This window comes from Rhinoderma darwinii, unplaced genomic scaffold (assembly GCF_050947455.1).
Source record: "Rhinoderma darwinii isolate aRhiDar2 unplaced genomic scaffold, aRhiDar2.hap1 Scaffold_942, whole genome shotgun sequence".
NCBI classification, from domain to species: Eukaryota; Metazoa; Chordata; class Amphibia; order Anura; family Rhinodermatidae; genus Rhinoderma; species Rhinoderma darwinii.
The window spans coordinates 43,726-70,031 of NW_027464517.1; the positions used below are offsets into that span (position 1 = coordinate 43,726).

Genomic DNA, 26,306 nt, shown 5'->3' on the forward strand with positions numbered 1-26,306 from the left:
TTATTCTTTGTGAGAGATACTGAATGGACAATTTAGATCAGAAAAAAAAAAGGAAACATTATTTAGAGCAAACACAAATTTTATCGTGTACAGGCATGAATAAAACTCAAATTTACAGCAGCTGGTATCTGTATATCATTACAGTTTATACAGCAGAGCTTTATAAAACACATCAATCTTTATAGATGAAACCAGAAATATTATTGTAAATCATAATATTTACAGTGCCAAATTCCATCTATGCAGTGATAGCTCAATATAACAAAGGGGGACATTTCTAAAAACTAGTACAAACAAGAACGGTGGTGTCATCCATAGTGACTAGGTAGGTTGGAAATAAAAACTGGGACGTGACTGGTTGCTATAAGCATCACCACTTTTCCTTTGCACTAGGGCTAGATTTTATAAGCCTCCCCACTGTTTTATATACAGCAAATTTATACACACAACACTATAAACACAATTTAATTTGCATTCATGACTAAATCGTATTCATAGTCAACCAGGACTAACTTTGCTCCATGCCAGCCATAAGAGATAAAGCCAACGATTCCACTGTGACAAAAACAAAACAAAAAAAACAACTCAGTTGTAGCATCTAAAAGGTTGTTTTACAATATTTAAAGTGGTTTAAAGTGGGATACCTGCCATAAGAGACCAAACCAACTCCACCCACAGGTATGTGATAGCTGTAGACAGGACTACCCATAAACAGGCAAGTTTGACTCAGCTGAGCTTGTATGTTATAGAGGGAGATAAGGGTGTGTATAGTGTTGCTATTCTGCCTTATTTAGGCCCCAGAATTATAATAACCCTGTCATCTGTCATTAAATAATCCACCCGCTGCGGATCCTATCCCAGTTTACAGAGAAAAGCATTTCCACTAACTATGAAAAATCCAACCTGTTGAACCCTTCTTTCCCCCAGGAGAGTGACAGACATTTTTTGAACCCTGAAAGAAAAGATTCTAAAGGTCTATGGCAAGCTTTAGAATTGGAAGGACTCTCAAAAGAAAAATGGGAGGAAGAGGTTCAATCTCTAGCCAAAGAGAAGTGATCAGATTTTTGGCTGGTGATTGACTTATATTGGAGCATATATACAATAGGTCTCTCATTAAGGCATAACCTTGACAGATATAGTGAAATGTCAATACAGAGATGAATAGTCTCCATAAGTAGGTCTGCTTATGTAGACATAAGGCACCAAATCAGACTTTTCTAGCAAATATTTAATAAAGTACAAAATATATGCTCTATACTTACAGTGTGGAAACGACCCTCTGCAGACTGCTTTATTTAATACTTTCACAAGAAACTTGTGACAATTTGTAAAATCAGATTCCATCTTTAGGATAGATTCTGCCCTTGATAAAAAAAAATTAAAAAAAAAACGGCATTAAATATATTAGCACAAGAGGTTTACTAATTTTACATGCACACCGTGGGGAGTATATTAAGACTGGGCCAAGTCTTAAATAAAATTTACAGTGCATTCGGAAAGTCTTCAGACCCTTTCACTTTTTTCACATATTGTGACGTAGAGGCCCTGTGCTAAAAAAAAATTAAAAAAAAAAAAATCTATATCTTTCCCATCATTCTGCACTCAATACCCCATAATGACAAAGTGGAAACAGAATTTTAGAAATTTTTGCACATTTATTACAAATAAAAAAAACTAAAATTTAGCATGGACATAAGTATTCAGACCCTTTGCTATGACACTTGTAAATTTCCTTTGGGCACTTTCCTTTCCTCTAGATCATCTTTGAAATGTTTCTACACTTTGATTGGAATCCACCTCGGGTAGATTCGCTTGATTGGACATGATTTGGAAATACACCCGTTTATAGAATGTCTCACAGCTGACAATGCATATTAGAGGAAAAACCAAGCCGTGAGGAGGAAAGAACTGCCTGTAGAGCTCCGAGACATAATTGTGTGGATGCACAAATCTGGAGAAGGGTACAAAAAAAATTATGCTGCACTCAAAAGTTCCCAAGAGCACATTGGCATCCATAATTCTTAAAAGGAAGAAGTTTGGAACAACCTCTTCCTAGAGCTGGCCGCCCCACCAAACTAAGTAATCGGGGGAGTAGAGCCTTGGTAAGAGAGGTGACCAAGAACCCAATGGTCACTATGGCGGAGCTCCAAAGATCATGTGTGCATATGGGAGAAACTTCCAGAAGGTCAACCATCACTGCTCATCACCTGCACAATACCAACCCTACAGTGGTGGCAGCATCATGCTGTGGGGGTGTTTTTCAGCACCTGGGACAAGGAGACTGGTCAGAGTTGAGGGAAAGACGAATGGAGATATTCTTCATGAAAACCTGATCCAGAGTGCTCTGGACCTCAGACTGGGCTGAAGGTTCACCTTCCACTCAACAATGACCCTAAGCCAAGACGACACAGGAGTGTCTTAGGGACAACTCTGTGAATGTCCTTGCATGGCTCAGCCAGAGCCCTAACTTAAACCCAACTGAACATTTCTAGAGAGATCTCAAAATGTTATCACTGCCAAAGGTACTTCAACGAAGTGCTGAGTAAAGGGTCTGAATACTTATGTCAATGCAATGTTTTTCCTTTTCAATAAATTAGCAAAGATCACTAACATTCTGTTTTTAATTTGTCATTATCGGGCATTGAGCGGAGGATGATAAAAAAAAAAATCTGTTTTTTCCCCCATTTTAGCACGAGGCCTCAACATAACAAAATATGAAAAAAGTGAAAGGGTCTGAAGACTTTCCGAATGCATTGTAGGTTGGTAGGAAACACCAAATTTACTGAGCGGTGCACATCTTCGGCAGTTCGTGTGACAGAAATGCAAACCTACACCTACTATGAGCAGGTGTAAAACTTGCGCCATAACTTATGCCAGTTCTGGCGTAAGTTACGGTAAAGCCGTTGTGCCCCTTCCGGAAAGTAGCGAGAGAAGTAAAAAGTCACAAATTGTAGTGCAACTATGGCGTAAACCTTTTAATGTATTCCCCCCAGCATGTTTCTAGCACAGACTGTACATCTGACGAGTCGGATTTATTTGTCCATTGCTTTAAAACGTCCAACTGATAAATCAATAAGCTGAAGATTACACTACTAGTTTAAAAGAGTTGTGAAGCTATTCATTGTCAATTCTATGCTAAGGGACAATAATTTTTGTTAAAATGTCTTGTTTCACAATTAACCCCTTAGTTACCACCAATGCGCCTTTTCACGGCGGTCACTAAGGGGCCTTTGGCTTCACTGCCGATTTTCTGACGACAGCCGGGCTCCTGCTCCAATGGTAGCAATCGAAGTTTACTTAGAACGCGCCCGTTTAAGCCGTTAAATGCTGCGGTCAATAGCGACCGCAGCATTTAAACTTGTTTACAGAGGGAGGGAGCTCCCACTCTATCCCATCAGCGGCTTGCAAATGCAATCGCGGCCTCCGATGGGGTGTCTTGGCAGCCAGGGGCCTAACAAAGGCCACCAGGTCTGCCCTGGCTATATGCCAACTAGGCCGTGCCAAAGGCACGTCCGAATAGATTTCCTGTCAGTTTTACACTGACAGGCAATAATAATTTTGTATACGAAGTATACCAAAGCATTATATCTGCGTTCTAAACATTGTATAGTGAAGTCCTCTAGTGTGCCTAAAAAACATAATAAATGTTAAATAAAAATTACAGTAAAAAAACAAAATCTGTAGTGTTTAAAGAAGGTGTGAGGAGAACTCCATGTGGCAGCCTTACATATTTGGTCTAGGGATGCATCTGCTCTTTCTGCCCATGAAGTGGATACGGCCCTAGTGGAGTGTGCCCCGAAGAATTCTGGGGGTTTGAGTTTTTGGTTTATGTAGGCTAGCCGTATGGCCTGCTTGATCCACCTTGCTATGGTAGCTTTGCTGGCTGCTGAACCCTTATTGTGACCATGAAACTGGATAAACAAATTTTGTGATGATCTCAGATCTTGGGTAACCTTTAGGTACTGGACTAGACATCTTCTTACGTCTAGGCAGTTAAACTGTTGTTCCCTCTGATTCTTTGGAGAGTCACAAAAGGAGGGAAGGACAATGTCTTGGTTTAGGTGAAAAGGGTGAAACCACTTTAGGAAGGAATTCTGGTAGGGTTTTTAAGATGACTATCATCTAGTAGTAGGGTATGTGGAGGAAAGGCAGAGAGGGCCTGGATCTCGCTCACTCTACGGGCTGATGTAATGGCTAATAGAAAGGTCATTTTGAGTGTTAGCATCTTCCAGGAAATAGAGTCTATGGGTTCAAAGGGTGGTTTTATCAAAGCCTGGAGAACGAGGTTTAAGTCCCAGGGAGGAACAGGGGACCTTATCTGGGGTTTAAGTCTGCAGGCGGCCGCTAGGAATCTTTTGATCCAGGGGTGTTCTGCTAATTTAAAATTGAAAAAGGAACTTAAAGCCGAAATCTGAACCTTTAATGTAGTAGGCCTAAGGTTCTTTTTTAGTCCCGCCTGGAGAAAATCCAATATTAGGGGAATATCTGGATTGGTTAAAGGATTAACCTCCCTGCCTGCGAAGTTTAAGAATGCGTTCCATGACCTCATATATATTTTTGAGGTAATCGGTTTCCTACTAGCTAGTAGGGTGGAGATGACTGATTCTGAAAATCCTCTCTGCCTAAGGATTATCCTTTCAGTTTCCATGCTGTCAAGTGCAGCCTCTGAATATCTGGGTGTAATACTGGGCCCTGATATAGAAGATCTGGCCTGTCTGGAAGAACCCATGGTTGGTGTGATGACATTTTTCTTAGCTACGTGAACCATGGTCTCTTTGGCCAGAAGGGGTCTATCAGTATCACGCTGGCCCTGTCTCTGTCTTCTCTGATCTTTTTTAGGACTCTTGGGAGTAGGTCCAGGGGGGGGGGGGAAGCGTAGCCTCTCTCTAGACTCCAGCACTGGGAGAGTGTGTCTATTGCTGTTGGGTGATCTGAGGGATTTAGGGAGAAGAACCTCTGGGTTTTTCTGTTTCTTTTGGATGCGAACAGATCTATGGATGGGGTTCCCCATCTGAGAATGACCTCCTGAAATACTGTGGTGTTCAGGCACCATTCTGATTGGTGAAGCCTTTCCCGGCTTAGGAAATCTGCCACCAGGTTGTCCTTCCCTCTGAGATGAACAGCTGATCGAGTCAACAGGTGGTGTTCTGCCAGAGAAAATATCTGTGTGGCTAGGCCCATCAGTGAGGCCGATCTCGTACCCCCTTGTCGGTTTATATAGGATACTGTAGTTATGTTGTCCGAATAGATCTTTAGGTGCTGACCTGAGATTGCCTGCATGGATCCCTTCAGGGCCTGAAGAACTGCTGCTAGTTCCCTGAAGTTGGAGGATCTGAGAGTGGTCTGCTGGTCCCACTGACCCTGAAGAAAAGAGGAGTCGTAATGGGCTCCCCACCCCCAGGGACTCGCATCTGTGGTCATATTGAGAGTAGGGGTTAACCTCCATGGAATACCCCTTGTGAGATTTGCCCTGTTTAACCACCATCTGAGGGACAGCCTTGCTGTGGAAGAGATGTGAAAGGGTTGGTCCAGGGAGAAACTGCTCCTGTCCCATTGGTCTAGGATGTCCCACTGCAGTGGTCTGGACTTGAAGTGAGCCCATAGTACGGCTGGGATGCATGATGTCATGAGGCCTAAGACTGACATAGCTTCCCTGAAAGATGTCGAATGGTTCAGGTAGATCTCTGATATCCTGTTCATCAGGGGCCCGATTCTTTCTTCTGGGAGGAAGGTCATCTGTTTGGAGGAATCCAGCAGGGTTCCTAAGAATATACATCTTTTCGATGGATTTAAATTAGATTTCTTTAAATTTATGTTCCATCCTAATCTTGTCAGTATATCCCGGACTATCTGTATGTGTAGGGTCAGAGTTGGAACCATTTCTGCTACCACCAGGAAGTCGTCTAGATATGGAATCAGGAGAATGTCGTTCATCCTGATGTATGAGGTCACTTCCGCTATCAGTTTGGAAAATACCCTTGGGGCTTGAGAGATGCCGAAGGGAAGGGCTCTGTATTGTAGGTGGCATACAGACCCGTTGAGTGTTACTGCTACCCTTAGATACTTTTGATGATGGTGACATATGGGTACGTGATAATAGGCATTCTCTAGGTCTATTGAGGCCATCACGCAGTCTTTGGAGAGGAGGTTTATAGTTGACGTGATACTCTCCATGCAGAATTTTTTGTAGGTCAGATAGCAGTTCAGTTTTTTTAGGTTTAGAATGACCCTGTGTTTTCCTCCTGGTTTGTTCACTAGGAAGAGGGGGGAATAAAAGCCCTGACCTATCTCTGTGTCTGGAACCTGTATTAGGACCTCTTTTTTTTTTTTTTTATAAGTGACATAACTTCTACTTCTAGGATCTTTTGTTGGACTGGGTTCCTTAGGACCCCTGTGGGCTGTGGGAAGGAATCTATCTGGGGGGAGGGTTGTGAACTCTAGTATGTATCCTGTTTTTATGATTCCCAGAATCCAAGGATTCGATGAAATCTTCCGCCAATGTTTGAGGAACAGGGAAAGGCGACCCCTCCATTGCCCCCTTGGTGTCATTGTTGGTCCCTATTTTTTGGGTCCTTCTGGGGCCTGAAAAGAAAGGACTTGTTTTTTCTTGGAAATCTCGAGGGTCTAAATTCCTGTGCTCTAGGGTTAGCGTACCCCCCTCTTTTGTTACTTGGCCCTCTGGGACGAAACGACTCTTGTTGGCCTTGTTTGTGCCGGGAACCCCTTTTTACTGTCTGATGCCTTTTCTAGCATGTCAACAAGTGGGGGCCCGAAAACGTAATCTCCTGAACAGGGGATAGCGCACAGCTTCCCTTTGGATCCGGTGTCCTCTTTCCAGGTCTTTAGCCAGATAGCTCGTCTAGCTGAATTCGCCAGGGCCGCTGATCTGGCGGAAAGGCGTACTGTGTCTACTGAGGCATCTGCCAAGAAGTCTGATGCTTTAGAAAGTGTTGGGAGGGAGGCTAAGATTTGATCCCGAGGAGTCTTGCCTTTCAGATGTACCTCCAGTTGTGCGAGCCACACTTTCAGGGATCTGGCCACGCAGGTGGCTGCAATGGCTGGTTTGAAACCCCCCGTAGAGGCTTCCCAGGTTCTCTTAAGGTAGAATTCGGCCTTTCTATCCATAGGGTCAGACAAGGAGCCTAGGTCTTCAAAAGGAAGGGAGTGTTTCCTTGAGATCTTGGCTACTGGAGCGTCGAGCCTGGGGATGTTATCCCAGTCCCTGCATGAGTCTTTCTCAAAGGGATACTTCCTTTTGAGAAACTTGGGAATGCTTGTCTTTTTATCAGGAGTTTCGCATTCCTTTTTAATAAGGTTAGATATGTTCCTATGGATGGGGATGGTTCTATTCTTTTTAGGTCCTAGCCCTTGAAACATAATGTCCTGGATGGACCGTGGTTCTTTGGGGTTGTCTATATTCATAGTCGCCTTGACCGTTTTTAGGAGTAGGTCAACATCCTCCGTTGGGAATAGATTTCTCTCTCCCTCCTCCTCACCTGAGGAATTGTAGGAGCTGTACTCCCCTTCTTCACCTAGCTGGGGGTCCCCTTCAGCTGAGGAATCCGAATCAAACCTGCTAGAAGAGGCTAAACCAAGAAAATATGATCGACTGATGCACATGAGATTAGAGAAAATATACAAATTTTATTGAATAAAAACATGAAAAAATTAATTCACTGTATTGAACGATACATATGATTTGCGCTCCCACAAAATATGAAAAAATTGTAAATTCACTGAAGTGATATATGAGTAAAATATATATCTTTATTTCATAACTCTCTAAAAACAGGGGTACAATCACCACTGTGAAAAGCCCCACCGTGTGTATTAAAAATGTATTAAACAATTACTCCAAGTCCCGATTCAGTTGCGAACCCTCTATGACTGGGTGTACTACAAAGATACCAATCTGGAATCAGCGTTTAAACATTGGTGTAACAGTGGTTTAGACCCTCAAACACACCGGAGCCCGCGATAACCGCACCAAAAACTCCTAATGCTCAGGTACACAACAATGCCACTGTTCCCTACGCTAAAATTCCTCACTTGAAACCAACCCTACGCGTTTCTATACTTATCATCAGGGGTCTGTAGCTTGGTCACTCTGGCCAGGATGCCAGCGATATTACTTCAACAGCAGATATTCTGCTGTACACCACGGATGCATGCTCGCATAGATATCAGCGGCATGCTTCACTACGGGACTCTGAGTTACTATAACACATAACTCCTCCCCCAGGCCTCGGCGGCGCACTCCGAACCAGCCAATCACACTCACCCACCAGATTCGTGACGCCTGACCATGTGACTCCCGGCTGTCATCTGACATACCCGGAAGCAACAGACAACATCAGAACGACCGCGCAGGCGCAGTGGAGGCTGTAGGAACACCTCATTGCCGCACAGGAGCTCATTGTAATCGAGGATAGAGTATAACAATAATAATAAGTTTGGATAAATATTGCGGATCAGCTCAAAACCGCAACTGGACTACCATCGATAAAGCACCATCCCTGTAGATACATATTGTATGAATGATTGAGCGATACAATCTCTACCACGCTTTGGAATTTTGAATCACCTACTGAAACGAAGAACCATGCCTCTTAACATTAAATGACAATGCAAGCTGCTGTACAAGGACTTGGCACAACGGCCATAAATCTGCCTAGAAAACCCTCATGATATACAAACGATAAGGATGCATATTTAGATAAAACAGGCATAATTTGTCTGCTCGTTTAACCCTTCAGGCTGTACACATTCCAATCTATAAATCCATTGGGCTTCTTTACGCAGAATAAGGTTGTACCAATCCTTTCCCCGCTTAGGACGACGTATTAGTTCAATTGCCTGAAATTTTAAACATTCTGCTCTGCCCTGATGTTTAGCATGTACATGTTTGGATATAGGAGTATCTCTCGAGTTAACAACATCACCAACATGTTCTCTAATTCGGCGCCGAAACTGCCGCACCGTTTTACCCACATAATTCAGGGGGCATGGACAGGTTATTAAGTAGACCACTCCTGCTGTTTTACAATTCACGAAGTCTCGAATATCATACTCCACCTTTGTAGTAACACTTTTGAATTTTTTCCCACTCTGGATAAAATCACAAGCTTTGCAACTGCCACATCTATGTGTGCCCGGTACCTGCCTGTCTAGCCAAGTTCTTTTTTGTGTAATGGGGTCAAAGCAACTCTGCATCACCCTATCCCTAATGTTTTTACCTCTACGGAACGTTACTGAGGGCCATTGTGTAATCTGATCCGCCAAGTCCACATCAGCACTTAGGATACGCCAGTACCTTTTTAAAATTTGCATGATTTCAGATTGTTTGGAGTCATAAGTACCTATGAGTCTCGTGACTCTTTCCTCTTTTCGTTGTCTAGGGACAAGAAGACTCTGCCTATCTGCATCCCTCGCTCCCTCATAGGCCTTTCTGATTAACCCCTTAGGGAAGCCTCTATCCTTCAATCTATTTGTGAGGTCCTGCGCCTGTATCTCAAAATCATCCATCGAGCTACAGTTCCGGCGTACTCTCATAAACTGGCCTCTAGGGATCCCTCGTTTGAGGGGATAAGGGTGGCAACTATTCCATTGAAGGAAGCTGTTGGTCGCTGTTTCCTTACGATGTACTTTAGTACGTATTGTGCCTTCCTTAGTTTTGATGATCTTGAGATCTAAAAAAGATAATTCCCGATCACTGATTTCACAAGTAAACCTTAGCCCTAGATCGTTTACATTGAGGGCTGCCACAAAGGTATTGAATTCCTCCACTGTTGAATTCCAAAACAGCAACACGTCATCAATATATCTAATCCAGATCCCTATTGATGAAGTCCATTTAGCAAATCTGTCCCCGAATACTACTGTCTCTTCCCACCAACCAAGAAATAAATTTTCATAGGTGGGAGCAGTCGGACTCCCCATTGCTGTACCACGTTGCTGGTGAAAAATGCGGTCTTCAAAGATAAATACATTTCTTTCTAACACAAAATGTAGCAATTGCAAAACAAGCTGGTTATGAGCCACATATTGAGTACCTCTAGATTTTAGGAAATATTCCACTGCTTCACAACCAAGTCTATGTGGAATAGAAGAATACAATGCCTCTACGTCCAGGCTGGCCAAAAATATATTATGTTCCAGTGTGATACCCTCAATTTGTTTTAAAACATCCATCGTATCACGTACATATGATGTAAGGCCCAATACAAATGGACGCAACACTTGGTCTATATATGTGCTCACATTCTGGGTTAGATTGTTGATGCCTGACACAATAGGTCTGCCACGTAAGGGAGGATACCCTTTGTGGATTTTGGGCAGGCTATAAAAACATGCCATGATGGGAAATTGTGGAAACAAAAAGTCAAATTCACTGGCACTGATCAGAGACCTGCTCTTTGCATCGCGCAAAATACCCAAAAGCTCCTTTTTGAACAGTGCTGTGGGATTGACTTTTAAAATGGTATAACAGTAAGGATTGAGTAAAATGTCCTCACACATTCTTATAGTCTTCTCTGCTCATAACCACGATGTTCCCACCCTTATCGGATGCTTTTAAAACGATATTTTGTCTTTTTTCCAAAGTGGTAAGAGCTACTCGTTCAGACCAAGACAGATTGTTGTCAATGCCCCTCATATCCGGACTCAAAGCCTTAACCCGTTAGTGACCCGCCCATCGTGTTTCTACGTCGGTCACTAACGGGCCTTATTCCAATGCCATAGACTTTTTACGTTGCGGCATCGGAATAAGTTTACAGAGCAGGGAACTGTCAGATCTCCCTGCTCTCAGCTGCCAGAGGCAGCTGAGGGCTGGGAGCGTCCCTGCTCTGCCGTGTGAGATCAAGATCAGTATCGATCTCACCCGTTTAACCCCTCAGATGCGGTGCTCAATAGCGTGCACCGCATCTGAGTGGTTTTGGAGAGAGGGAGGGAGCTCCCTCTCTCCCCCACCGACACCCGGCGATACGATCACCGAGTGTCTGTGTCTCGAATGGCAGCCAGGGGTCTAATAAAGGCCCCCAGGCTGCCCGAAGTGAATGCCTGCTAGATCATGCCGCAGGCATGACCTAGCAGATGCCTGTCCGTGTTAAACGGACAGGCAGTAATACACTGCAATACAGAAGTATTGCAGTGTATTATAATAGCGATCGGAGAATCGCATATTATAGTCCCCTAATGGGACTAGTAAAAAAGTGAAAAAAAAGTTTAACAAAGTTAATTAAAAAAAAAAATGTGAAAAAAATAAAAAAAAAACAGCTTTTCCCCTTACAAACTGCTTTACTATTAAAAAAACAAAAAGTAAAAAAGTTACACATATTTGGTATCGCCGCGTCCGTAACGACCCCGACTATAAATCTATGACATTATTTAACCCGCACGGTGAACGCCTTAAAAAAATTTAATAAAAAACTATGGAAAAATTGCTGTTTTCTGTGAATCCTGACTTTAAAAAAATGTAATAAAAAGTGATCAAAAAGTCGCATCTACTCCAAAATGGTACCAATAAAAACTACAAGTCGTCCCGCAAAAAAAAAGCCCTCATACAACTGCATCGGCGAAAAAATAAAAACGTTACGGCTCTTCATATATGGAGACACAAAAACAAATAATTTTGAAAAAAAAGCGTTTTTACTGTGTAAAAGTAGTAAAACATACAAAAACTATACAAATTTGGTATCGTTGCAATCGTAACAACCCGCTGAATAAAGTTATTGTGTTATTTATACCACACGGTAAACGGCGTAGATTTAGGACGCAAAAAAGTGTGGCGAAATTTCAGATTTTTTTCTATTCCCCCCCAAAAAAAAAAGTTAATAAAAGTTAATCAATAAATAATATGTACCTAAAAATGGTGCTATTAAAAAATACAACTTGTCCCGCAAAAAACAAGACCTTATATAGCTATGTCGACGCAAAAATAAGAAGGTTATAGCTCTTGGAATGCGATGATTGAAAAACGTAAAAAATTGCTTGGTCATTAAGGTCCAAAATAGGCTGGTCATTAAGGGGTTAATCTCATCTCCCACCATGTCAACAAACAAATCCACATTTGTAAAATCTCCCAATGGTGGCAACTTCCTACTTTTAGTTTTTAGATTGGTAAAAGGGCCTAGTCCTGGGGCTCTACTTGCTTCCTCAAGCAACCCTTCCAAGGCTTCTAGGCCTTCCAAATCAGATACTTCTAAACCCATTTCCATACATTTTTTGCGGTTGTGATGTTTGAAAAACTTAATCCATTTTAATTTCCGAGCAAATAAATTTAAATCCTTGATCCAGGTAAATGAATCAAACTTCACTGTGGGGACAAATGAAAGCCCCTTCTCTAAAAGCATGATCTCAGATGCACTCCGATTATATTCAGATAAATTAATAATTTGTAACTTATCCGTTCCTCTTCCCTTTCTTAATCCTTTTGTCCCCTCAGCATGTAGCGGGAAATGGGGGGATTGTTGGATAAAAAATTACTGCCACTGTTGGAAGAAGCTCTAGCCCGGCCTCTATTCCTACCTCTGGCACCTCCCCTATATTTCTGTCTACCACCACCAGTCCCAAAGAAAGGGCCCACTCTTTCAGAGTCTGTTGTTTCACTCTCAGATGTAGAGGGGTCAGATTCTCTTAAACCCCTATTTAACTGCTGGTGCTGCGGTTGTTGTTGATTAACAAAATCGTAAGCTTTTTTCTCCCTAAACTCCTGCAGATCTCTCTGGAACTGGAAGTGCTTACGCTCTTTTAGATGATTAGTAAACCTCTCCAAGGATTGTTGTAAGATTTTGTCTTTTTTATCAAAACCTGGGGTATCTACCAGAGTCTTGACCGTCTCAATTTCTTTTTTCAATTCAACACTGATATGATCAAATTGGATTATTTCTTCCTCAACCAAAATTTGCATTAGTCTCAGTGAACTCCCTGTGATCTCCTGCTCTCACCTCTCTTTTATATTAGGTGTCTTTAATCTGGAGGCTGGAGCAATAGGAACTCTGTCCTCTCGGTACTATTTTATTCTTGAGATAGTTCTCCAGGCTCTGAATTTCCCACCAACTCCTTGTATAGTCCTTATGTAATCTAGTGAGGTTTTTAAAGGTGGATTTAAGGGACGCACCCTGCGTTGTATGCACAAGTTCACACTCAGAGAAGACGCTTTTGGCCTCACTCATCCATCCTTCTGTACTTAAATCAGAGAGTGCAAAGACTGCCATACCCAGATATAATATACTATATAATGAACTGTATAAATTCGTATTAATTCACTGTATTGAACGATACATATGATTTGCGCTCCCACAAAATATGAAAAAATTGTAAATTCACTGAAGTGATATATGAGTAAAATATATATCTTTATTTCATAACTCTCTAAAAACAGGGGTACAATCACCACTGTGAAAAGCCCCACCGTGTGTATTAAACAATTACTCCAAGTCCTGATTCGGTTGCGAACCCTCTATGACTGGGTGTACTACAAAGATACCAATCTGGAATCAGCGTTTAAACGTCCCATCCACGCCTCCATTATGTCTACCGGTATGTTTCACATTTTTTTCTTGCTCAGCAGCTGTGATTAAGCCTCACTTGTCATTCTCGGTCGTCCTTTGATCCAAAGTGCAATTGGCATTCAGCACTGCCCTATATTGTTCATATAATTGGTTGCGGTTTATACTAATTCTGTATACTTACTTAGAAATCGCCACCCCCATAATTAACACATCTCTACATTTGCCATATCTCTGTCGGATTTCATTGGATGTACTTTGTTACAATTTGCTTTGGTTCCACTGGACACAGTTCTGTATGTGATTATATATATCCTCTTTTGCTGCTACAACATGTACATTGCTTACATGTCGACTTAACAATCATACCTGGTTTTTGATTGATTCAACGTCTTTTTATTGTGTGACTCATCCCCTATTCCATTTTTTAATTGTTTCATGTTTTTATTCAATAAAATTTGTATATTTTCTCTAATCTCATGTGCTTCAGTCGATCATATTTTCTTGGTTTAATCTCAAGTCAATTGTTGATCGATGCACCAAGTATTTCTTGGTCAAATATTCAGGAATCAATATAGTGCATTTAATACAGTTAGCAACGGTGCTTAACAGTTCATTGGTGTCCCTCTTGAGCATTATTTTTTATTGTATTCTGTCTGTTGGTATTTCATCGGTGTACTGCTAGAAGAGGCGACCGGAGGATCTCTTCTCTTTCTAAGGGACTTTAGTGAGCTCCTCACTTCAGCCTTTACAATATCTTTAATGCTTGTGGCTAAATTTGTGGACTCTTCTGATATAATATTATCTAGACATTTCTGACAGGAAAGAAGCGAGTTTCTTTTTACATATCGCACATTCCTTGTTATGGGCCTTATCCTGCTTTTTCCTAGGACAATCCCTGGCCTAAACATATGTACAAGAGAAAGGGGAACAGCATTAAGTAAGGGAGGTGTCTTCTCTTACCCCGCTCTGGCGTCCTCAAGTACCGGGCTGGAGGACTTGGCATCCGAGCGTTCAGTGCGTCCTGGAGCTTCTCCTGGCGACTCCATGACTGTGGAAGCAGGAGAGCGAGTCCTGCTGTTACTGGGCTAAAATAGGCCAAGGATTGGCTGGGAGGCCCTCACTCCGGACGCTGGAGCACCACCTCCCCACGTGGGCCACCAGAACACCTCCCCCTGGAGTGTTGCACGCGCCCGGAAGTGACGTGTCGCGGCGACCGGACTTGCCAGTGAGAGCACCGGGAAGCCGCCAACGCTGGGTCTGGTCCGGCCCTTCCCCAAGCCGAACGAGCCCCGGGGATCCGCTCTCCGCCAGAGGAAGGCCCACACTGTGGACCTTAAACCACCATCCTGTTTTGCAGCAGGAGGGGGACGATGGACCGGGAGAGGCGGGAGTACCTATCCCAGACTAAGGTTGCTCCCAGGGGGGAGACTTATACCTTTCCAGAGCACCCCTAGTGGAATAAGGTAAACCTTGCTAGGGGGTCTGCAATCCCGGAGAAGTGCTTTTTTCCTCAGGAGAATCTTCCATCCGGAGGACAGGAAACCTGACTGGGTGTGTGGAGAGGTGTGTCCATTTTATATCCTCAGGTTTCCTGTCCAGCGGATGGGACGTCTCTCCTGGGACGTCCCTCCAGGGGTGCCGTCATAGGTGAATAGGTAAAATATGACGGAATTGCTATTTTGTTCCCATTCCCCCCCAAAAAAAAAGTAATAAAAGTTAATCAATAAGTCCCATGTACCCCAAACAAGTACCAATGAAAACTACGTCTCGTCCCGCAAAAAACAAGCCCGCATAGCGCTAAATCGATGGAAAAATAAAAAAAGTTATGGCTCTTGGAACGTGACAATGCCAAAAACAAATAATTTTAGTTCAAAAGTGTTTTTATTGTGCAAAAGTAGTAAAACATAATCGTACCGACCCATAGAATAAAGGTAACATGTTATTTATCCCGCACGGTGAACGGCGTAAATTAAAAATGCATAGAGCAATGGCGGAATTGCTGGTTTGTTTTTTCTATTCCCCCCAAAAATAAGTTCATAAAATGTAATCAAAAGATTATACACTACCGTTCAAAAGTTTAGGGTCACTTAGAAATTTCCTTATTTTTGCAAGAAAAGCACAGTTTTTTTCAATGAAGATAACATTAAATTAATCAGAAATACACTCTATACATTGTTAATGTGCTAAATGACTATTCTAGCTGCAAACGTCTGGTTTTTAATGCAATATCTACATAGGTGAATAGAGGCCCATTTCCAGCAACCATCACTCCAGTGTTCTAATGGTACATTGTGTTTGCTAACTGTGTTAGAAGGCTAATGGATGATTAGAAAACACTTGAAAACCCTTGCGCAATTATGTTAGAACCGCTGTAAACAGTTTTGATGTTTAAAGGAGCTATAAAACTGACCTTCCTTTGAGCTAGTTGAGAATCTAGAGCATTACATTTGTGGGTTCGATTAAACTCTTAAAATGGCTAGAAAAAGAGAGCTTTCATGTGAAATTCGACAGTCTATTCTTGTTCTTAGAAATGAAGGCCATTCCATGAAAGAAATTGCCAAGAAACTGAAGATTTCCTACAACGGTGTGTACTACTCCCTTCAGAGGACAGCACAAACAGGCTCTAACCAGAGTAGAAAGAGAAGTGGCTGCACAACTGAGCAACAAGACAAGTACATTAGAGTCTCTAGTTTGAGAAATAGACGCCTCACATGTCCTCAACTGGCAGCTTCATTAAATAGTACTCACAAAACGCCAGTGTCAACATCTACAGTGAAGAGGCGACTCTGGGATGCTGACCCTCAGGGCAGAGTGGCAAAGAAAAAGCCATATCTGAGACTGGCTAATAAAAGGAAAAAATTAATATGGGCAAAAGCACACAGACATTGGACAGAGGAAGATTGGAAAAAAGTGTTATGGACAGACGAATCGAAGTTTGAGGTGTTTGAATCACATAGAAGAACATTTGTGAGACGCAGAACAACTGAAAAGATGCTGGAAGAGTGCCTGACGCCATCTGTCAAGCATGGTGGAGATAATGTGATGGTCTGGGGTTGCTTTGGTGCTGGTAAAGTGGGAGATTTGTACAAGGTAAAAGGGATTTTGAATAAGGAAGGCTATCACTCCATTTTGCAACGCCATGCTATACCCTGTGGACAGCGCTTGATTGGAGCCAATTTCATCCTACAACAGGACAATGACCCAAAGCACACCTCCAAATTATGCAAGAACTATTTAGGGAAGAAGCAGGCAGCTGGTATTCTATCTGTAATGGGGTGACCAGCGCAGTCACCAGATCTCAACCCCATAGAGCTGTTGTGGGAGCAGCTTGACCGTATGGTACGCAAGAAGTGCCCATCAAGCCAATCCAACTTGTGGGAGGGGCTTCTGGAAGCATGGGGTGAAATTTCTCCCGATTACCTCAGCAAATTAACAGCTAGAATGCCAAAGGTCTGCAATGCTGTAATTGCTGCAAATGGAGCATTCTTTGACGAGAGCAAAGTTTGAAGGAGAAAATTATTATTTCAAATAAAAATCATTTTTTCTAACCTTGTCAATGTCTTGACTATATTTTCTAGTCATTTTGCAACTCATTTGATAAATATAAGTGTGAGTTTTCATGGAAAACACAAAATTGTCTGGGTGACCCCAAACTTTTGAACGGTAGTGTATGTACCCCAAATAGGTGTCATTACAAATACAACTAATCTCGCAAAAAAAAAATAAAAAAAAAAGCCCTCTGCTATGTCGACAGAAAAATAAAAAAAAGTTATAGGTCTTTCATTATATGAGACGATGGAAAAACCCCAAAAAAATAGGATGGTCACGAAGGGGTTAACTTTGGAGTTCGGTTCAAGTTTACATTGCCTTACTTACTTCCATGCTCCAAAACCAGCATGCCAGCGGTCTGCAAACATCAGCACAACATTCATCACTTTCATTATTGCTTCTTTTACAGAGCTCACCTGAAAGAAAAAATTAATATTACACTTAAGAAATACTTTAGTTATAATAGACTCAAACATTAAAATCATGAGTCTACTTCCCTCCTTACAGATATCAATGGATCAGTATACATCGAGAGGAGCGGCATATGTATTGTTCACTGCAGAATGAGACGAGAGACCGGCATTGGACTTTTTTAAATATTAGACTTTTATTGAGCAGTGCATATCACATTATTTTTCTGTTGAGATTTTCATTGGAAAAAAGGAATTGTTATAATTGGTTAAAGAGGATCTGTCATGGGAAGACACCTGATACTGCACTCGCAGAACACATGATCGAGAGTGCCCTAATATAAAAGGTCTGTCGCCATGACAGATGCTTTAAGAATCCAGTCTATTTTCTATTGTATAATACTTAGTCTCTTACCAGTCGCAATGCCATCTTTTAAAACACATAGCAAACATATTTCTTTGGAGCTTTCTTATGACCAAAGTGGCATGTGAGAAGCGTCCATACACAACAGACACAGAATTCTATCAGAAAAGTATGTATGGAGCCCCTTTAACACCTACACTAACAGTTTTAAACTGACAAATTTTGGGGTGTAAACTATTAGTATTTATGGACACCAGACATGAGCTGGTATAAAAAAGAAAAAAAAAAAAAGTGTCTAACATGTCTATTGAGCTACACCAAATATATCACATTTTGCGCCATTTTGATAAATATGACTGATCGTCTTGTTTTCAACAGGGTTGAGCTGTACCTTAGATGTCAGCATTACCTGACTATTACAGTGGGATTGACGGACCATCTAATAGGTATAGGGGCAGCCCAACCATTCAAGTCATATGCCTTCTGAATTTCAATTTGCTCCCTCTCCATTTTGAAAGGGATCAGCCACAGGTTTATGTGTGAGTCACGAAATATAACTGCAGACAACTGCTGGCATTACCCTTTCTGCATCTCCAGAAATAGTATGCATTTTTATGAATGAGAGATCAGGCATCAGATGCATATTTAAAGAGGCTCTGTCACCACATTATAAGTGGCCTATATTGTACATGATGTGATCGGCGCTGTAATGTAGATTACGGCAGTGTTTTTTTATTTAGAAAAACGATCATTTTTGACGGAGTTATGACCTACATTAGCTTTATGCTAATGAGTTTCTCAATGGACAACTGGGCATGTTTTACTATATGGCCAAGTGGGCGTTGTGGAGAGAAGTGTATGACGCTGACCAATCAGCGTCATACCCATCTCTCCATTCATTTATACAGGACATAGCGATATAGCTATATCGCTATGTGCAGCCACATAAACACACTAACACGTTACTGCAGTGTCCTGACAATGAATATACATTACCTCCAGCCGGGACGTGATGTCTATTCAGAATCCTGACACTTCGCTAATACAATCCCGACACTACAGCACAGGAAGCGTAATCTCGCGAGATTACGCTGTAAACGGTCATTTCAAACGAGATTACGCTTGCTGTGCTTTAGTGTCAGGATTGTGTTAGCGAAGTGTCAGGATTCGGAATAGACATAACGTTCTGGCCGGAGGTAATGAATATTCATTGTCATGACACTGCAGTAACGTTATAGTGTGTTTATGTGGCTGCACATAGCGATATAGCTATATCGCTATGTGCTGTGTAAATGAATGGAGAGAAGTGTATGACGCTGATTGGTCAGCGTCATACACTTCTCTCGTTTTTCTAAATAAAAAACACTGCTGTAATCTACATTACAGCACCGATCACATCATGTACAATATAGGCCACTTATAATGTGGTGACAGAGCCTCTTTAATATCTATAATGAGTTTTAGGGTATTATATGACCTTTTAATAATAGGGTATGAATGGATAGTCAAAGTTCAATAAAATCTTTCTTTACCTTTTCCCTTAAAAGACAGCGATCATGAATGGTAGACAGATATCTATAGTGAATTTTAATCAGTTGGTCCAGATCTTTTGCTTCCTCTACTTGATGTTGAAACTCCAGTCCTGTGCTATGAAGACTCTATGAAAAAAAAATAATGTTATTAAATAAGTTTAGATATATTGTGATTTACTATCTCCTCTTCTTAAATATAAAAATGATCAAATACAGTTATTAATATTAAGGCGGTATTCCCATCTTAAGCATTTATGACATATCCACAGAAAAATGGGGGTCTTCACATCATTTTCATTTTAATTGAATTAATAAAAAAATAAAACTGCCAACCCTGGTCATCATGTAATTGTGCAAGCTGTTGACAAAATGCATAAGCTTGACTCGGAGGAGAAACATGCAATGGATTTGTTGTTCCTTAGGCTCTGTTGGAGTTACTAGATGAGGAAGAAGTTGTGGTTCAGATCCAGACTCCGCTTTTAGAGATTCCTTCTCAGCTGTGCTTACAAGTTCTATGAAAATATTGGTAATTAAAAACATTACAAGCATACCAAAAATAAGACAAAAAGCAACAAAGTTATGGGCACAGCAAACATAGCTGCCAATACAGTCAAATACTGTGCTCCCTCCCTGCTGAAGTTACAAATAAAGGCTCCAGGAATAGTAAATGGTCAAAACTGGAAAATTATTATTTTTTCTGGCTCCACCGGAAATTTTCAGTCTTCACTGGGATTTCCAGGATTTTACATTAATGCCATTGCTTAAATGTGCTGAGTACTACAGTGAAAGGGACATTGTGCTCCAGCGAGCGCCATAACCCCTTCGTTCTGATGATCAGTGGAGTCCCATGTGTTATAACCCCCGCTGATTACCTATTCCTCAGGACAGGCCATCATCGTAAAATCCTTTAATTCTTTATACTTTAATTTATTAAATCCTAAAAGTTTTTAAACAAAACAAGGCATTTCCAACAGAAAAATAAATAAATATCAAATTGGTGGTAGTTATTGGATTTCTTTTTGGACTGACAACATCTCCTGTGCACCTCTGAAACACAATCTAACCCGAATAACAATCAGCTCTACGTTGAACAACTTAGATGTGATCGGTATGAGGGTATGTGCACACACACTAATTACGTCCGTAATTGACAGACGTATTTCGGTCGCAAGTACCGGACTGAACACCGTGCAGGGAGCCGGGCTCCTAACATCATACTTATGTACGATGCTAGGAGTCCCTGCCTCGCTGCAGGACAACTGTCCCGTACTGTAATCATGTTTTCACTACGGGACAGTTGTCCTGCAGCGAGGCAGGGACTCCTAGCATCGTACATAAGTATGATGCTAGGAGCCCGGCTCCCTGCACTGTGTTCGGTCCGGTACTTGCGGCCGAAATACGTCCGTCAATTACGGACGTAATTAGTGTGTGTGCACATACCCTTAGGGTAAGATTTTGTGTTAGAGCCACACAGAAGCCGCTGTCAGACAAGCAAACAGTGCAGCTGACTGAAAAACTTGGCTTACTGCGGCGTTATGCAGCTTCTATGTATAGTGGGTACATAGACGCTGCATTGCTAAAATGAAACATTTTAATAAAACTATATTAGAAAAATGATTAGTATGCAAAAACAGATACATTGCATAAAAAAAAAAAAAGAACCGATATCAAAAGGTTTTCATAGCCTTTACTCTTAACAGAATGAGAGTGTACTTACCATTAAATTGCACGACATCCAAACTGTATTTCGCCCATTTTATTAGTAACAAAAGTAGAAAGATCTAATTATAAATCTTTTGGCACTCTGAGCTGATAACGATATCAACAGGCCAAGGCACCTAGACCAACAAAACAAGAGGAGCAGTTGAGAAGACACACAGCATGTGTAAATGACAGAATATTTAAGGCAGCTATACACATGATTGTCATTGGCCAAATGCTCAGTAATGTCCCCCTTAGGGCCTGTTCACATCACAGTTGCCCTTCCGTTTTGGGGTTTCGACTGAGGTTTCCGTCGGTTTAACCCCTCAACAGAAAGGCAAATAGAAACCTAAGCTTCCGTTTCCCTCACCATTAATATCAATGGGGTGAGGGGTTAACCCAATGGAAACCTCTGACGGAACCCCTCAGCGGAACACAGACTGATGTGAACACAGCCTTACTCCCTCTAAAAAATGCACAATTAAATAGGGAGAGGAAAGTTATAAAAAGGAAGCATAAATCTGTGTATGTACTGGATACAATAAACTTTACTTTGTAACTCTGTACAAGACCGTGTATATACTGCATACAATATAGCATGACCTCATAACTCAGTACAAGTCTGTATATACTTCATACAGTAGTATAACCTTATAACTCAGTACAGGGAAGTGTATATACTGCATAGAATATGGTATGACCTCTGTAAAGGGAAGCGTTTTATATATTTATATCTATATACATGCGAGTGTAGATATATATAGATTTGTCCCTCCAGAAAGGTGTATACCCATCCCCCTACTAGATAATGGTATTCCATGAGGCCCAGGCCCCCCCTTTTTCGTACATGAGCCGGTGATGTCACACAGGTGTGCACGGGGAGGTTTAAAAGGACATACGGTCCCAAAGTTCTCTCTCTTGTTCCTGCTACCTGGCTCCACTAAGGGTCTCCTCTTCCCTCCTGGCCTGCTCTTGCCTCATGGCCCTTCCTGAGAGACCTCACCAACTTGTACCACATGGACTGCTAAGTATCCACGTGTAGCAGCAGCTACACGTTATGCTCTCCCCCCTCCTTACTTCAACCCTTGTAGCCCTGAGTTCCTGTTTACCCTTGCTGCCCTGAGTAACTTGCTAGCCCCGCTTTACCTGTTTAACCCTTTCCTACCATTTACACAGCAACCCATTCCCCTTGTTAACCCATTGCTGAACCCTTAGAATATAGGGAAAGTGATATTAGGTAGCGTGTATTGTATTTTAACGTAACTGTATTCATATGTATGTTTAGATAAGTGGGTGGCGGTATAATTAGGATTGTGATATCGTGGTTATACTGTACTACGTATAGTGGGAGTATACTCAGTATATATTAACGTGTTATATGTATTGGGGTATACGGATACTATACGGTGATCAGTTACTGTGTTCAGTTTGGTGTATTTTATATGTGAGTGTGATTATTGTTAGTAATAAATAGTACCCTTTATTTACTATACAATTGTATTTATTGTACGGTCTTATTCCGTTGAGTAGAAGCAAAGCAAGTAGACGTTAGTATAAGAAAAAGGTAGGGGAACTAGTCATAACCCGTGTGACCCCGATTATAAAGGGGGTAGTAATAATGGGCGACCAAAGTAGGTGAAACCCAGCTATTATACCAGCACTTTTACACACGTGGGTGAGTGTGTAGTGAGTATTCATTATATATATAGTTATATATACTGAGTCCTTTTTCAACCTCATAACTCAGTACAAGTCTGTGTATATATTGCATACAATATACAGTAGTATAACCTTATAACTCAGTACAAGGTTGCGTATACACTACATACAATATATATGACCTCATAACTCAGTATAAGGCTTTGTATGTGCTGGAAACAATATAATTTTTCTTGTAACAGTACAGGGTCATATATAGTATGTGTTGGATACAATATAATATTAACTTATACCTCAGTACAAGGTCATATACAGTATGTGCTGGATACAATATAGTATTACCTTATACCTCAGTACAAGGTCATATACAGTATGTGTTACCTTATACAGGGGCACAGCTAGGGGGGGGGAGCAGGCGGGGCATGTGCCCAGGGCGCAAATTAGACGGGGGCGCCAGGGCCACACCGTCCATGACGGCGGCCTGCTGCCTCTCTGAGGGGTTGGTGGCGCCACTGAAACAAGCCGCCACCACCCCCTCCTGCACTATAATTGTACCTGCTTTTATAGCACACAGGTACAATTAGAAGCAATGAACGGCCGGGTACGTTCCATGTCCGGCCATTCAGCGCCTTTCTACGAGTGAAGCAGCGAGATACTTTGCGCCGCTTGCGTCGTTGAAAGGCGCTAATTGACAGGGAAAGTCATTCTGCCCTGCCAATCAGCACCTTTCATAGACGTAAGCGGCGCGATCATGTCATCGCGCTGCTAGCGTCGTTTTAACCCCAGGAGACATGCGCAGAAGAGAGCAGTTCTCCATTGCTGTCGGGCGGCGCGGGAACGGGATTAAGGGGAGTTTGCATAGTTTGTTTTTTTATCCTAATAAAAAAAAAAGTACGTGCCATTATCTGCTGGGGGTGGCTTTATCTACAGGGGGGGGGGCTATATGTGGAGAACTATATACAGGGGTAAACCACAGAATAAAGTGGGACATATAATAAGATTAAAAACACAAAAAATGGCCATACTCACAAATTGGGCAGGTATAATCCCAACAGGACGCGGCCAGGTCAAAAATGCTGCTAATGAAAGTGCTCAGGTGTGTTAAATAATAATAGCCACTCCCACTAGCCTTGAGGGGAGTGGCGTGTGGTGCATGGGATATGTAGTAAAACGTAAATGAATAGTGTATAATGTGCAAGTAGTAATAATATTTGTGAAATATAGGCGGCAGTACTGAGTATATTGAGTGGTGAATAACGTGTAAAATATAGGGGGCAGTACTGAAAGGGTCAGGAACGTGAGTGATGCGTGAAGTGTGGGTGCAGTGTGTAAAACATGGAGGGCTAATGCGTAAATCATGAGGCACAGCCTATATAGCCTGGTAGCAGCCTATTTGTAACGCCATGATAATACATAGAGCGGGCTGCCCTGCTTGCTATGCCAGACCACAACCCACCATGCTCTCCCAGCATTGAAGACCAGACCTCGGTCTGGCATAGCAAGCAGGGCAGCCCGCTCTATGTATTATTATGGCGTTACAAATAGGCTGCTACCAGGCTATATAGACTGTGCCTCATGATTTACGCATTAGCCCTCCATGTTTTACACACTGCACCCACACTTCATGCATCACTCACGTTCCTGACCCTTTCAGTACTGCCCCCTATATTTTACACGTTATTCACCACTCACTATACTCAGTACTGCCCCCTATATTTCACACATATCATTACTACTTGTACATTATACACTATTCATTTACTTTTTACTACATATCCCATGCACCACACGCAACTCCCCTCAAGGCTAGTGGGAGTGGCTATTATTATTTAACACCTGAGCACTTTCCTTCAGCAGCATTTTTGACCTGGCTGCGTCCTGTTGGGATTATACCTGCCCAATTTGTGAGTATGGCCATTTTTTGTGTTTTTAATTCTATACAAAGGTGGGCTATATCTAAAGGGGGTCTATATACAGGGGTGGGCTATCTGTGGCGCACTATATACAGGGGTGGGCTGTATGCGGAGAACTATATACAGGGGTGGGCTATGAGATCTTTATCTTTGTTTATAGGTGTAGAAATGTTTGAAAAGTGAGAAGCTGAAGACATCTGAGCGGCAAACTGCAGAAATGGGCTGTGAGCGGGAGAAGTCATCATGGAGGTCTGGACCGGATGGAGAAAAATAACTAGAATCTGAGACGTCACCGGTGAGTAACTTAATGTAAATATTTATTTTGCCTCTAATCAGTACTCTAGTCACTGTATGATCTGTAGCGAGATGATGGGTTGTATGATATGATTTTTTTTTTTTTGTGAAACAGCAACTCCCAGCATATCCTTACCATTGTTCGGGTCATGCTGGGAGCTGGAAACAAATTTAGTGCAAACCTATACGGCAGGGGTTGCACTAAATTGAGCTGTTTTTGTGCTGGTGTTGTATATATGTACTGAGCTTGGTTCTGGGGCTGTATTTATGTACTGAGCTTTGTTCTGGTGCTGTATATATATATAATGATCTTGGTGCTGGAGCTGTATTTATGTACCGAGCTTGGTTCTGGTACTGTATATATGCAATGAGCTTTGTTCTGGTGCTGTATAGATGGACAGAGCTTGGTACTGGAGCTGTATTTATGTACTGAGCTTGGTTCTGCTGTTGTATTTATGCAACGAAAACCTATTCGTACAGACAGGAAATGATCTTGTTTAATGAATGTAAAAAATCATAGCATCAGTGCTAAACACAAGATCTTACGTAAAACCAAGTGTAACTTGTGCATTGACCCTCAACAACTGATATAACACCTACAAAGAATGGGGTACAATTAACACAAAAAATAGAGCAGAATAATCACAAACTTTATTGACATATATAACAATGATAAAAAATTAGTCATGCAAAGCATGGATAAAAAAGTTCAAAGATTACAGGGAATGTAAATACAGAGAAGTGGGACCAAAATTTGGTAACATGAACTAAGGTGAGGCAACCAGACTAGTAAGTAACATAGTCAGAACAAAGATACAGCAATGGTGATATATTGTGATCAAGTAGCATGCATGGATACGGATATATGATAATGACAGGTATATAGCAAGTCTGTTGCCAAACACCAATCTACCATGAGACTGTTATGCAGATAAGGACATATAAATAAATAATGCTCCAAGTGAGTATTTCATGGAAACAAGCAGCATGGGGGAAGTAAATACAATGACATACCCATAGTAATGATAACCCTGTAATGAGAGACCGTCAGACCCGACGCGCGTTTCGGCGGGATGCCTTCGTCGTACATAGAGCGGGCTGCCCTGCTTGCTATGCCAGACCGCAACACACCATGCTCTCCCAGCATTGAAGACCTGGCTGCGTCCAAAAAGTAGTAAATATAATACAAGTAAACATGGAAAATACATGGGGTATTGGTTGTAATTTTGGCAAAAAGAACGCAAGCTTGCAATCCTCGTCACGGATCCCCACACTTGCGAGTCCCTAACTGGAACTTTTCGTTCCAAACTTGAAGCTAAACACAGAAAAAAAGTGGGACATATAAGAAGATTAAAAACACAAAAAATAGGTTG

General features: G+C 41.7%; 1 protein-coding gene across 3 annotated transcripts in view; it reads right to left on the reverse strand.

Annotated features, from left to right (window-relative positions):
- Nucleotides 1-269: 269 nt before the first annotated feature.
- LOC142733366 (gamma-tubulin complex component 5-like) overlaps nucleotides 270-26,306 on the reverse strand; it is a 38,470-nt gene continuing 12,433 nt past the window's right edge. The window contains exons 6-11 of one of the 3 annotated variants that reach the window (XM_075849532.1): nucleotides 25,948-26,091; nucleotides 19,700-19,878; nucleotides 19,367-19,492; nucleotides 17,388-17,476; nucleotides 1,263-1,363; nucleotides 270-555 (exon numbers count right to left, since the gene is read on the reverse strand). In XM_075849532.1, coding sequence (XP_075705647.1) covers nucleotides 509-555; nucleotides 1,263-1,363; nucleotides 17,388-17,476; nucleotides 19,367-19,492; nucleotides 19,700-19,878; nucleotides 25,948-26,091 — 686 coding nt within the window. In that variant the 3' untranslated portion in view covers nucleotides 270-508. Of the gene's footprint in view, nucleotides 556-1,262; nucleotides 1,364-14,035; nucleotides 14,560-17,387; nucleotides 17,477-19,366; nucleotides 19,493-19,699; nucleotides 19,879-25,947; nucleotides 26,092-26,306 lie in introns of those variants that run through there. The other 2 variants (XM_075849534.1, XM_075849533.1) reach the window with 2 other exon arrangements.